Source organism: Primulina eburnea, chromosome 15, assembly GCF_022965805.1.
Source record: "Primulina eburnea isolate SZY01 chromosome 15, ASM2296580v1, whole genome shotgun sequence".
Lineage (NCBI taxonomy): Eukaryota > Viridiplantae > Streptophyta > Magnoliopsida > Lamiales > Gesneriaceae > Primulina > Primulina eburnea.
The window spans coordinates 20408545-20422775 of NC_133115.1; the positions used below are offsets into that span (position 1 = coordinate 20408545).

Genomic DNA, 14231 nt, shown 5'->3' on the forward strand with positions numbered 1-14231 from the left:
GTATATAAACTAATATGATGCATGCGAAATGCAATATGCTCGGATATCAAGGATCAAGTCAAGAATCTCATGCTCAGTCTAGAGGCGCCTGAGTGTGTAGTCTCTGATATGCCCTTGGCATGTTTTGGCTCCCACACTCATCATCAAGACGTGGACCTGCAATGTCCAGGTCATCAGAGCCCGCGGGTCCCGTCGGACATTGTAGCTCTCGATGCCCCATCATCCACAATACAGAATAGGGCTGAGCGGCCCCGACAAATGAGGTATATCTCAAAAGATATCAGGATCAACATGATATGTCATGCATAATATGCCAAAGCAGTAAAACATGTATCATGAAACAGATAAATATTCAGCATATAAATGTGTATACTACGCTTGGATATCTCAATCAGTACATCACATACCTCACTAAAACAATCTGACAGAAAGCTCTGAACCTAGACAATACCAACATAAAGAAATCACTAACAAACCAGATCAAACATGCTACAAAGATCTCCCTAATGATCCTTAAATCACTATCTAAGGATTTAGGATTATACTTGCGTCCGTCGTTAGCCCGCTGATGATGTCTCGATCTCAGTTCACCGACCCCTTCTCGAGACGATACTAGCTCCGAAACTTCCCGACAACAAAGTGACCTAGAAACTGGCTAGAAAATCTAAGGTACAACTAGAACTCTAGCTGAAGAATGCGGTGAAGAAAACAAAAGAATCGGCTTCCATTTATAGGCTGCATCCGCACTATTCCAGAAAATCCGAACCAATCTTATCTACCACGTGTCAGAATCTCATTGGTCTAGTTGGATTTCTCGAGATAATGTAATCCGAAGTAGGTCGGGTTATCCATTTAAAATTCGGTGGATACCAATAGCCTAATCCCGAATTATCAATTCCTTAATAATACTTAATTAACAACTCATTAATTATGTCTTAATTAATACTTCATTCAAAATAAGAATTCAGGTCATTACAATTTCATTTTCCAAAAATGGTTTAAGCCTTTGTCCATTCACTTTAAAAACATCACCATTTTAGGATTTTCAATATCCACAGCTCCATAAGGATACACATGCTTTACAACATATGGTCCTGTCCATCTTGATCGTAATTTTCCTAGGAATATGTGAAGTCGAGAATTATGAAGCAAAACTTTTTTACCAATCTCAAAAGATTTTCTAAGAATTGTTTTATCATGAAAGGATTTGATTTTTGCTTTATAAATCGTTGAATTCTCATACGCATCATTTCTGAGTTCATCAAGTTCATTAAGTTGCAATTTACGCAATTTGTTGGCATCATCCATGCTTGAATTTAAAGTTTTGATCGCCCAATAAGCTTTATGTTCCAATTCTACATGCAAATGACAATGTTTTCCATAAACCAACCTATAGGGAGACATATTCAATGATGTTTTAAAAGCTGTTCGATATGCCCAAAGTGCATCATTAAGTCGCAGAGACTAATATTTTCTATTTGAGTTAATATTTTTTTCCTAAATTTGCTTTATCTCCCTATTAGCTAATTCAACTTGTCCATTTGTTTGAGATGATAAGGAGTAGTTACTTTATGAGTAATACCATATTTTTTCATTAATGAAGCAAATGGTTTATTAACAAAGTGAGTTCCCCCATCACTTATCATGGCTCGAAGAATTCCAAATCTACTAAAAATATTTTCTTTTAAAAATTTGATAACGATTTTATGATCATTTGTTAGACATGGAATTGCCTCTATCCATTTGGAAACATAATCAACTGCAACTAAAATATATAAGTATCCAAACGACGGTGGAAAAGGTCCCATAAAATCAATTCCCCAACAGTCAAAGATTTCAATTTCAATGATAGGATTCAAAGGCATCATGTTTTTTTTTGAAATCGCACCCAATTTTTGACAATTTTCACAGATCTTGCGGTTGGGCCAATAAAATCCACACTGCAAGATTTTTTCAGCCGTTTTCTTTGAAGAAAAATGTCCTCCGCATGCTTCTGAATGACAAAATTTAATGACACTAATTACCTCATTGTCGGGTATGCAACGTCGAAAAATTTGATCTGGACAATACTTGAACAGATACGGATCATCCCAATAAAAGTTTTTTACCTCATTCAAAAATTTTCTTTTATCTTGGGAACTCCATTGCGGTGACATTTTTCCTGTCACAAGAAAATTTACTATGTTAGCAAACCAATGTGTAGTAGTAACTGAAAATAAATGTTCATCAGGAAAATTATCGTTAATTGGTGTCATTTCACAAGATGATCCTGTTACTAGTCTCGATAAATGATCGGCTACGACATTATCGGTTCTTTTTTTTTTTTTTTTTTATCTTTGATCACAATGTTAAATTGTTGGAGCAACAAAATCCATCGTATCAGTCGTGGCTTTGCATCCTGTTTGGTCAACAAATATCTAATAGCAGAATGATCAGTAAACACAATAGTCGTTGATCCAATCAAATAAGAACGAAATTTATCTAATGCAAATATTACAGCAAGTAGTTCTTTTCAGTTGTAGAGTAAATCATTTGAGCATTGTTTAAATTTCTACTTCCATAATATATCACATAAGGCTTACCGTTTCTTCTTTGACCCAGTACTGCACCGACTGCATAATCACTCGCATCGCACATGATTTCAAATGGTAAAGACCAATCAGGAGGTTGCATGATAGGAGCTGATGTAAAATGTCGAATGATTTTATCAAAAGCATTTTGACATTCTTGAGTCCACTCAAATGCAGTGTCTTTTGTTAAGAGGTTACAAATGGGTTTAGAGATTAAACTAAAGTCCTTTATAAACCTCCTATAAAATCCAGCATGTCCCAAAAATGAGCGAATTTCTTTAATGGTTTTTGGATGGGGTAAATTCGCAATGACATCAACTTTTGCTTTATCAACTTCAATTCCATGAGATGACACGACATGTTCCAAAACAATTCCAGAAGTAATCATGTAATGACATTTTCCAATTTAAAATAAGACATTTTTCCTCGCATCTTTTTAAAACTTTTTCCAATTTTTCAAGACAATTATCAAATGTATTCCCAAAGACAGTTAAATCATCCATGAAATTTCCAAACAATTTTCAACCATGTCGCAAAAAATGCTTAGCATACATCTTTGAAATATTGTTGGGGCATTGCATAATCCAAATGACATCCTTCTAAATGCAAATGATCCAAAAGGACACGTGAATGTAGTTTTATCTTGATCTTCGAGTGCATTGAGAATTTGATAATAACCTGAATATCAATCAAGAAAACAGTAGTATGGATGACCTGCTACTCTTTCTAAAATTTGATCCAAAAATGGTAATGGAAAATGATCTTTTCTAGTGGCGTCATTTAATTTTCTATAATCAATACACATCCGCCAACTAGATGGGACTCAAATTGTTAACAATTCACCTTTTTCATTTTTTATCACTGTGATGCCAGATTTTTTTGGACCTACTTGTGTTAGGCTTACCCACTTACTATCAGAAATAGGGTAGATAATCCCAACATCAAGTAGTTTGAGAACTTCAGTTTTCACAACATCTTTCATGTGTGGATTTAATCTCCTTTGTGGTTGTTGAGATGTTTTTGCATTTTCTTTTAAGTGAATTTTGTGAGTGCAAATTAGTGGATTAATTCCCTTGAGATCTTTTAGTGTCCAACCAATTGCATTTTTATGTCTTTTAAGCATATCAACTAATTTACCTTCTTGATCACTTTCTAGTTTGGAAGAAATTACCACCGGATATGTTTGATCTTCTCCAAGAAATGCATATTTCAATTCTTCTGGCAAGGGTTTTAACTCTAATATGGGTGGTTCGTCTTTGTTTTCATATTTTGCATCAAATTGTTTCTCTTATCCTGGTAACGAGTGATACCTGATAAAATCATCAAGATCAATTTCAAGATTTTCTTTAACAGTTTCAATTGAACAAATATCTAATTGATCACGAGTACTCCCTTCTTGAATGTTTTCTTCCACAAGAGTTTCAATAAGATTTTCATCTTCACTTTCATATCCTTTGTCATGTGGTTGCTTACAAATATTAAAAACATTGAGCTCCAAGGTCATGTTACCAAATGACAACTTCATTATTCCATTCATTGAATTTATAAGAGCATTAGAAGTTGCTAAAAATGGACGACCCAGAATTACAAGAATTGCATTACAAGCTTCGATAGGTTGTGTATCTAAAACTATGAAATCGACAGGATATACAAAGTTATCAACTTGGACCAATACGTCTTCTACCATACCTCTTGGCACCTTAACAGATCTATCGGCAAGTAAAAGTGTTACCGAAGTAGGTTTTAACTCGCCTAGATTGAGTTCTTGATAAACTGAATATGTAAGTAAATTCACACTAGCTCCAAGATCAAGCAAGGCTTTTTTAATCTTTCGTTCTCCAATAATACATGAAATAGTAGGACAACCAGTGTCTTTGTATTTCAAGGTATTATTATTTTGAATGATTGCACTTACTTGTTCGGCTAAAAATGCTTTCTTTTTCACATTCAATTTTCTTTTCACAGTGCACAAGTCTTTCAAAAATTTGGCATATGATGGTACCTGTTTTATTGCATCTAATAAAGGAATATTAACTTTAACTTGTTTAAAAATATCATATATATTAGAATTCAAATTTGATTTTTTCGTATTTTTCAATGCATGAGGGAATGGTGGTGACACTGTCTGTTGAACCTCCTCTTCGCAAGTTATGGGTTCCACTTCTTTACCCTTTGGACTTGATTTATCATAATCTTCACAAGGTTCAAGAATGGATTTTTCCACAACCTTACCACTTCGAAGGGTAATAACAGATTTTACCTGATCCATCGGTTGAGTTCCAGAAGTTCCAGTTTGTGAATGATGATCCTTGGGATTAGGCAGAGGTTGTAAAGGAAATTTACCTTTTTCATGAACATTAAGTGTAGATGCAAATTTAGCAAGAGTATCTTTCAAATCTGTCATGGTTTGAGCAGTTTGAGTATTGATAGACTCTTGCTTTGTAATGAAAGAATTCAATGTATCTTTCAAATTTCTTTTAGGTGGAGGAACATAAGTTGCATAATTTTGAAAATTTTGTGGATTTTGGAAATGTGGTTGTGAAAATTGTGCAGCATTATCATTCCTCCAACTAAAATTTGGATGATTTCTGATAAGTGCAAGATTTGCACTTAATTTACATTTAAATCCATTTTGAATTATGCTTGTTTCGAACAGAATTATGCGTTTTTTGGTTTGTTTATGTTGTCATTTCAGGAATGGAGAAAATAGCGAACACGAAGCCAAGTGGACCAAGAAGCGCACGACCACGAGCACATCACCCGACAGATGTGTGCGCGCGGCCGCGCCACTTCATGCGCTCCCGCGTGCACACCCATATTTGTGCAAGACCAGAGATGCGCGCGCCATCGCGCCAACTTCTGCGCAACCGCGCCCGCAATGACAGCCTTCCGAGCAGGACATTGCGCAACATCGCGCGACATCTCGCGCTAGCGCGCGCCAGCGCGAGACTATGCGCTGCCGCGCGCACACATGCACGGCCAAACACAGTAGATCGCACGCCACAGCGCGATATCACGCGCACCCGCGCGTACTGCTTTCCAGAATTCATTATATAATGCGCGCCGCTAGGTCAGATGGGAGGAGGCCGTTTTGGACGAAAAAATAGAGAGAAGACTCAGAGCGAAGGCGAGACGAAGGCAAGACACGCGAAGATCGATTACAAAGACGAAGAGCGACGAATCTGGGGACAGAGACGAAACTTCGGATTTGTTATCTGTCTTTTGCATTTCTATTTTCTCATATGTCAATGTCTAAAACTTTGAATATGCGTCGCTTTTATTTAGATTTCGTGATGAACTAAATTTCCATTCTAGAGAATGACGTAACTCTATTGATACGATGATTTGACACCGTTGTTTATTTGATTGAATTCCGCTTTTGTTTAATTGTGTTATCTGTGTTTACTGCACTGCAATTTACTGGCCATAAATTGTTTGTTGTTTGATTAATCTTATAACTCGGGAGAGGGACTAGGTTTATAGATCATTAGAGACTCATCGTTAAATGTTTATAGCGTTCGGAAGGCGTATAACTTTAGCGAGGCTTAGTGAGAACATTGTTTGAATTTATCTATGAAACTTAGATTCTAATTAGGAATAATTGAATCGAAGTTGATAGATACAGTTATTCGTCACTTGGGAAAGGGGGATTAAAATAATCTAAGTGTTCTTGGCCATTAAATGATTGGAATTCAGGAATATAAATTCAATTGTGAATAATTATCGTGAAAACTTTGTGAAATCACTTCTCTAGATATTTTCTCTCAGTATTATTTCTCAATTCGGTGATTTAATTAATTCATTGTTTTCAGTTAATTCGTTCAAGCAAACCAATCTTTTAATTGATTTTTCTAAATAAAGTCTTGGCTATTTTAATTACAAGAATTGATATACAATTTTACACACACTCCTCGTGGGATCGATATTTGTACTCTAATCAGTACTAAAACTTGACACCGTACACTTGCAGTAGGAAAACGTGCAACAAGTTTTTGGCGCCGTTGCTGGGGAGTGTCAAATTTGAATTTATATCAGTATTGTCACCAATTAGTCTAGATTTTAATTTAGAGCTTTTATTTTTATTTTATATTATATTGATTAAGCGTTTCATTTTTCTTCCTGTTTGACAGTGTATGCTAAGATCGCAAAACTCAGACTTGCTTATTTTTGATCCGGAGATCGAAAGAACTGCGAGAAGATTAAGAAAAGCAAGAAGAGAAGAGATCCAAGCAATGGCTGAGAACAGAGAAAATGACAGACGCGACCAACCAGAGGCGATTCCTATAAGAGATCACTTCCGACCAGTGATCAGCAATCATTACTCTGGGATTGCAAGAGGGACAATCAACGTCAATAATTTCGAATTGAAGCCCGCTCTAATCAATATGGTTCATCAAAACCAGTTTGCTGGAACAGCCACATCTTATCCTCATGTTCACCTGAGGACCTTTTTGGAGATCACGGATACGGTAAAGATTAATAATGTTCCTGATGATATTATTAGACTGCGTTTGTTTCCGTTTTCTCTTAGGGATCAAGCTCGAGGATGGCTTCAATCGCTTCCATTGGGAAGTATCACGACATGGCAAGAGCTGGCGACAAAATTTCTGGCAAAATACTTTCCCCCTGCAAAGTCTGCACAGTTGAAGATTGAGATTAGCACGTTCAGGCAGACTGATTTTGAACAACTGTATGAGGCCTGGGAAAGATACAAGGAGCTGTTGAGAAAGTGCCCAAATCATGGATTCGAAGACTGGGTGCAGATTGAGTTATTCTACAACGGTCTAAATGGGCAAACAATAGGAACAGTGGATGCTGCAGCTGGTGGCACGATCTTTTCCAAATCTCCTGAGCAAGCTTATGACTTGCTCGAACAGATGACGATAAATAGCTACCAGTGGCCGTCGGAAAGGGCAGGAGTAAAAAGGACAGCTGGAGTTTATGCGGTGGATCCTATTACGTCACTCACTGCGCAAGTATCTGCATTGACCTCTCAAATAGCAGCGATGAACAAAGTGAGCACATCAGAAACTGAGAGTCCATCAGCCGTTGCTGAAGAACAATCTATTCCTGAAGAAGCTCAGTACGTCAACAACATAAACTTTGGAGGATTTGGAGGATATCGAGGTAACCCTCCCCCTAACACTTATCATCCTAGATTAAGAAATCACGAAAACTTTTATGCAAACAATAAAAATGTGTTGAATCCTCCACCGGGGTTCAATACATAAAAGGGGGAGGGAAAGCCTTCATTTGAAGATTTGGTAGGTACATTCGTTGCTGAGTCTGGAAAAAGGATGGCGAGAACTGAATCTCGTCTTGACAATATGGAGACTCACATGGGAAACATGGGTGCCACAATGAAATCTTTGGAAACGCAAATCGGACAGTTGGCCAACGCTCTAAAAGATCAGAATAAGGGGCAATTTCCCAGTAACACAGAGGTGAACCCGAAAGAGCAGTGCAAGGCAGTCACTTTGAGGAGTGGGAAGGACTTAGAGGTACAGAGTCCCAAAGAGAGAGTGGACAGTGAGAAGACAGTTGAAGAAAGTGAAGTGGAGGGATCCACGGCTGAAATCAAAGTTGAACCACCTCCAGTGTATAAGCCGACTCTACCCTATCCTCAGAGATTCAAGAAGAAGAATTTAGATGATCAGTTTGCAAAGTTCTTGGAAATTTTCAAGAAGATACACATCAACATACCATTTGCTGACGCTTTGGAACAAATGCCGAATTATGCAAAGTTTATCAAGGATGTGATGTCTAAAAAGAGGAAGCTGCAAGAGTTTGAGACAGTGAAGCTTACTGAGGAGTGCAGTGCCATCCTACAAAAGAAATTACCACAAAAGTTGAAAGATCCAGGGAGTTTTACTATTCCTTTTTTTATTGGTGGTTCTCATTGTAGTAAAGCTTTATGTGATTTAGGAGCAAGTATTAATTTGATGCCATTTTCTATTTTCAGGAAATTGGAGCTTGGAGAAGTTAAACCAACTACTATCACCCTACAGCTTCAGACAGAAGTCTCACGTATCCGCGTGGGATCGTCGAGGATGTACTGGTAAAAGTGGATAAGTTTATTTTTCCTGCTGACTTTGTGATTTTAGATATGGAAGAAGATCATGATGCTCCATTGATCTTTGGGAGACCATTCTTGGCGACTGGAAGGGCATTGATTGATGTTCATAAGGGTGAACTCACCTTGAGAGTTGGTGGAGAAGAAGTTATTTTTAACATCTATCACGCCATGAAGGGATCGAATGAGGTAAGAACTTGTAAAAGCATTAATGTTATAGACTCATGTATGTCTCTTGATTGTGCAGGACTGAGGGATCCCTTGGAGAGCTGTCTGATAGGTGCGGCAGGAACTCTTGATGAAGATAATTGGTAAGTGAAAGTGCAATTGGTGGCTCTTGAAGCACTACAAAAAGAAAAGAGAAAAGATGCACCGCACGAGGAGTTGGATGTAAATGAGAAACTAGAGGTAATACCACCTTCCCCTGAGTTAAAAGAGTTGCCAAGCCACCTGTGTTATGCTTTTTTAGGTGAGAAGTCGACGTATCCGGTAATTATCTCTTCCTCCCTTTCGTGTGATGAAAAAGATAAATTATTGAGAGTGCTGAGAGAATACAAAACTGCTTTAGGATGGTCGATATCTGATATTAGGGGAATTAGCCCCACTATATTCATGCATAAAATTTTGATGGAGGAGTCGTATACTCCTTATGTGGATCACCAGAGGAGGTTGAACCCAGCAATGAAAGAGGTTGTGAAGAATGAGGTACTGAAATTATTAAATGCTGGTGTAATTTATGCTATTTCTGATAGTAGCTGGGTATCTCCTGTACAAGTAGTACCAAAAAAAGGTGGAATGACAGTGGTAAAAAATGAAAATGATGAATTAATATCTACTCTTACTGTAACTGGTTGGCGAGTATGTATTGATTATAGAAAGTTGAACAATGCCACACGAAAAGATCATTTTCCATTGCCTTTTATTGATCAGATGCTTGATAGACTTGCAGGTTATTGTCACTACTGTTTCTTAGATGGTTATTCAGGTTATAACCAAATTGCTATAGCTCCGGAAGATCAGGAGAAAACAACATTCACATGCCTATATGGCACGTTTGCCTTTAGGAGGATGCCTTTTGGGCTATGTAATGCACCTGTCACTTTTCAGAGGTGTATGATGCCCATATTTGCAGACATGGTGGAGGAGATAATGGAAGTCTTCATGGACGACTTCTCGGTATTTGGCTCGTCATTTGATCATTGTTTACATAACTTATCCCTTGTTTTGCAGAGATGCCAAGAAAAGAACTTAGTTCTTAACTGGGAGAAATGCCACTTTATGGTCCAAGAGGGCATAGTCCTTGGACATAAAGTGTCGTCTCGGGGATTAGAAGTGGACAGAGCCAAGGTGGTTGTCATTGAAAAACTTCCTCCACCAAAGAACATCAAGGGAATAAGGAGCTTCCTCGGACACGCGGGGTTTTATCGTAGATTCATTAAAGATTTTTCTAAGATCACTAAACCCTGTGCAATTTACTTGAAAAGGAGTCGACTTTTATATTTGATGATAATTGTTTGCAGGCATTCGAGAAGATAAAAATGGCATTGGTGACTGCACCAATTATGATAGTGTCGGACTGGGAGCAGCTCTTTGAGCTGATGTGCGATGCAAGTGACTATGCAGTAGGTGTAGTGTTGGGCCAGAGACGTGATAAATTCTTTAGATCAATCTACTACGCAAGTCGTACCATGGATGCGGCACAGCAAAACTACACAACTACCGAAAAGGAGATGCTTGCAGTAGTATTCGCCTTTGACAAGTTCAGACCCTACTTGGTAGGTACAAAGGTAATCGTTTTCACTGATCATGCAGCTATCCGATACTTATTTGCCAAGAAGGACGCAAAGCCACGCTTGATAAGGTGGATCTTGTTGCTCCAAGAGTTTGATTTTGAAGTAAAGGATAGAAAGGGATGCGAAAATCAAGTGGCTGACCACTTGTCAAGACTTGAGCTAGAAGAGAAGGAAGAAGAGGGAGCCATACAAGAGACATTTCCTGATGAGCAGCTTTTTGAGGTAAACTCTGTACATCCTTGGTTTGCTGATATTGCTAATTTTTTGTCTTGTGGAACCCTTCCCCCAGACATGAGCTACCATCAGAAGAAGAAATTCGTCCATGATATAAAGTTCTTCTATTGGGACGATCCGTTTGTGTATAAGAGGTGTGCTGACCAAGTGATTAGGAGGTGTGTGGAAGGTTTTGAAGCACAACAAATTTTGGAGAAGTGTCATTCTTCACCATATGGTGGACACTTTGGAGCGTCACGAACAACGGCTAAGGTATTGCAATCCGGTTTTTATTGGCCTAGTTTGTTTAAAGATAGCTATACCTTAGTAAAATCATGTGATAGATGCCAAAGGTTAGGAAACATCTCTAGGCGTCACGAATTACCACTGACAAATATTTTGGAAGTGGAACTTTTTGACGTTTGGGGCATAGATTTCATGGGACCTTTTCCCCCTTCCTCTGGTTATTCTTATATTCTTTTAGCTGTTGATTATGTGTCGAAATGGATGGAAGCAATCGCCATCAGTACTAATGACTCTCATGTTGTAGCGAAATTCGTACAGAAAAACATTTTCACCAGGTTTGGAACACCGAGAGCCATCATAAGTGACGAAGGTACGCATTTTTGCAATAGAATTTTCAACTCACTATTGGCCAAATATAATGTGAAGCACAAGGTGGCACTAGCATATCATCCGCAGTCGAATGGACAAGCTGAAGTATCCAACCGGGAAATTAAGCAGATACTGGAAAAGACTGTCAACACAAGTCGGAGGGATTGGGCTATGAAGTTGGATGATGCGCTATGGGCTTATCGGACTGCATTCAAGACGCCTATTGGGATGTCTCCCTATCGGCTGGTATTTGGAAAAGCATGCCATCTACCATTGGAGTTGGAGCATAGGGCATTTTGGGCTGTGAAGAAGTTGAACTTTGATTTGAAAGCGTCTGGCGAGGTTAGAAAACTACAATTGAGCGAGATGGACGAATTCCGAAATGACGCATATGAGAATGCCAAGATCTACAAAGAACAGACTAAGAAGTGGCTTGACAAAATCATAGTTCGAAGGGAGCTCAAACCGGGGCAACAAGTACTACTATTCAATTCTCGTCTGAAATTGTTTCCTGGTAAGCTGAAATCACGTTGGTCAGGGCCATACGTAGTAGAAACAGTTTATCCTCATGGGGCTATCGAGTTGAAGTGCAGTGATGGACGAACTTTCAAGGTCAATGGACAGAGGGTTAAAGCATACTATGGAACTGAAGTGAGGAATATTGACAATCTTAGTCTGGGTGAACCCAATTGAGCAGGACTGGTAGTCGGGCTGATGACGTTAAACCAAGCGCTGTGTGGGAGGCAACCCGCATTTATTTATTTTTGCATTCGCTCTGCTTCATTATGTCATTTCAATTTCATAGTTAATAGTTTTAATTTTCTATATTTAAGTATTAACTTGAATCGTTTTATTTTTGCAGGTTATAAAAAAAAAAAAAGAGGGGTAGAATACAGAGGCATGCGCGCCCCAGCGCCAACTCTCGCGCGACCGCGCGTATATCATTACCGAAGGAAACCAGTGGCGCGAGCGCGGCAGCGCCATATTACGCGCGATGGCGCGCACTCATATATTGGCAAAATACAGTGGCGCGCGCGCGGAAGCGCAACATCTCGCGCAGCAGCGCGCTCAGGAACAGTGGGCAGAACCCGAGAGCAACGCGCGACCGCGCAACATCTCGCGCTACAGCGCGCACCCCAACACTCGGAAGATAGAAGCCATCGCACGGCAGCGCCATAACCCGCGCCACAGCGCGCACTCAAGCATACGCGGAAGACAGAATCTTGCGCGCGGCAGCGCGACTTCTCGCGCGACCGCGCGCTGCGAACATGCCCAATTCTTTATAATCCTAACTCACGATTTTCAATCATAATTTTTCTTCTCTCCTTCAAGCCGCCGCCTCCCCATCATTTTCTTCTCCAAAACCCCTCTCCTCCATAAAATCCATCTCTCCACTAATCCATCCTCTTCCCCCTACACAAATCACACCAAATCTCACCTCAACACCACAATAATCCTCCCTCAACTCAACCAATATCTCCCACAACCAAGAGCAGCCGCCACCGCAGCCTCTCAGGCACACCGCCGCCGCCGCCGCCCTTCGCCGCCGGTTGTCTTCTCAAGTTATTGTCTTCAAGGGTACCTTTCTTTCACGTGTTATTTTTTGAGGATAATTTTCGGCTTTGTAGGTGGATTTTGTGTGTATATTGTTGATTATTGGTTTGACAAGAATTGGAAATTATGCCGCCGAGAAAAAGATCAAAAGATGGGGCTTCCTCTTCTCGTTCCTACGATGCTAACAAATTTTGGAACGAGGAAGACTTTCGGGTATATGAGAGCACCATGTCTCGATGTATCATTCCTGAAAGAGGGCTAGATATGACACATCTTGATTGTAATATAATTGAGGAAGTTGTGCGACGTGTATGGGTAGATATAGCACAATCTCCGCCAGACGCCGTTATACCCGTAGTCCGTGAACTTTATGCGAATTTGAGAATCAAACATGAGGAATACGGAGTCTTGGTGCGAGGGAAACTCGTCTATTTTGATTCGGCAACCATTAATGCAATCTACAATCTGCCGGAGTTTGATAATGACGGGTACACAGAGTTGATCACTGGGGATGTGGGGACCCGGGCTCTAACATATCATGATCAACTCTTAACATATATCAGATATTCATCAATCTCAACTCATAATCATCATCATAGCACATTCCAAGTTCTAAAATCTGAACATGCTCAATCAAAATATGCTGAAAATCATAACAATTGAGTTTGATATCAATTCTTCGTCCCGGTTTCAAATATACACTCATAATCATCTTAAAAACACATCTCGATGAGCGTATTAAAGTTTCTCCAACCCCTATATCTCAAATCATGCAGGAATTGAATGAAACATACATCATCGTGAAGCTAATGATGAGAGGAACTCAAGACCAAAATCGGATTTAAATTTGGATAAATAAATCTTACAAAATCATAACCTTAAAGCATGAGAAATGAAGCTTTTCTCCACTCTCTCCCTCGTCTTCAGCTGCTGGAAATGAAGAAAGAAGAGATCGACAACACCTCATATTGCATGGTTAAGGACAAGTGTCATTATTTTTCACATTACACGCAAGACCGCGGGTGCGGTGTCATTCTTAGCGCGGGTGCGCTCATGCTTCGGCACCATTTCATTTTTACAAATTCCACGACCGCGGGTGCGGTCCCTGCAAGACCGCGGGTGCGGTCTTCGCACCGCGGGTGCGGTCTTGCTGCACCGCGGGTGCGGTGATGCTACTAATAAAATTTGCCAACTTTCTGTCCATGCACCGCGGGTGCGGTGTCTCCTAGCACCGCGGGTGCGGTATGACTTCGGCAGCACATTCAAAATTCCATAATTTATGACCGCGGGTGCACTCTTGTTCTAAGCGCGGGTGCGGTCTCTCCCACATGAAATATTTTGTACTTTCATCTTATGACATGCATTCTCATATCCTCCGAGTCGTACGTCAATGAAAACTAATAATCTCGAGCC

The 14231-nt window shown here is 39.6% G+C and overlaps 2 protein-coding genes across 2 annotated transcripts; both read left to right on the plus strand.

Moving 5' to 3' along the window:
• Nucleotides 1–7918: 7918 nt before the first annotated feature.
• On the plus strand, nucleotides 7919–11199 carry LOC140815530 (uncharacterized). The gene is made up of 8 exons (XM_073174614.1): nucleotides 7919–8435; nucleotides 8533–8628; nucleotides 8675–8758; nucleotides 8891–8954; nucleotides 9399–9501; nucleotides 9874–9990; nucleotides 10164–10922; nucleotides 11134–11199. The coding sequence occupies exons 1-8, from the start codon at nucleotides 7919–7921 to the stop codon at nucleotides 11197–11199; spliced, it is 1806 nt and encodes a 601-aa protein (XP_073030715.1).
• A 293-nt stretch (nucleotides 11200–11492) lies between these two features.
• On the plus strand, nucleotides 11493–11957 carry LOC140815531 (uncharacterized). The gene has a single exon (XM_073174615.1). It carries the CDS (start codon nucleotides 11493–11495, stop codon nucleotides 11955–11957), a length of 465 nt encoding a protein of 154 aa, XP_073030716.1.
• The last annotated feature ends 2274 nt before the right edge of the window (nucleotides 11958–14231 follow it).

Coding starts and splice junctions, on each gene's coding strand:
- LOC140815530 (XM_073174614.1), top strand. CDS start 7,919: ATGGGTGCCACAATGAAATCTTTGGAAACGCAAATCGGACAGTTGGCC. Junction 8,955..9,398: donor ACTCTTGATGAAGATAATTG/GTAAGTGAAAGT, acceptor TTCTGATAGTAG/CTGGGTATCTCCTGTACAAG. Junction 9,502..9,873: donor TTACTGTAACTGGTTGGCGA/GTATGTATTGAT, acceptor CTTGTTTTGCAG/AGATGCCAAGAAAAGAACTT.
- LOC140815531 (XM_073174615.1), top strand. CDS start 11,493: ATGTCTCCCTATCGGCTGGTATTTGGAAAAGCATGCCATCTACCATTG.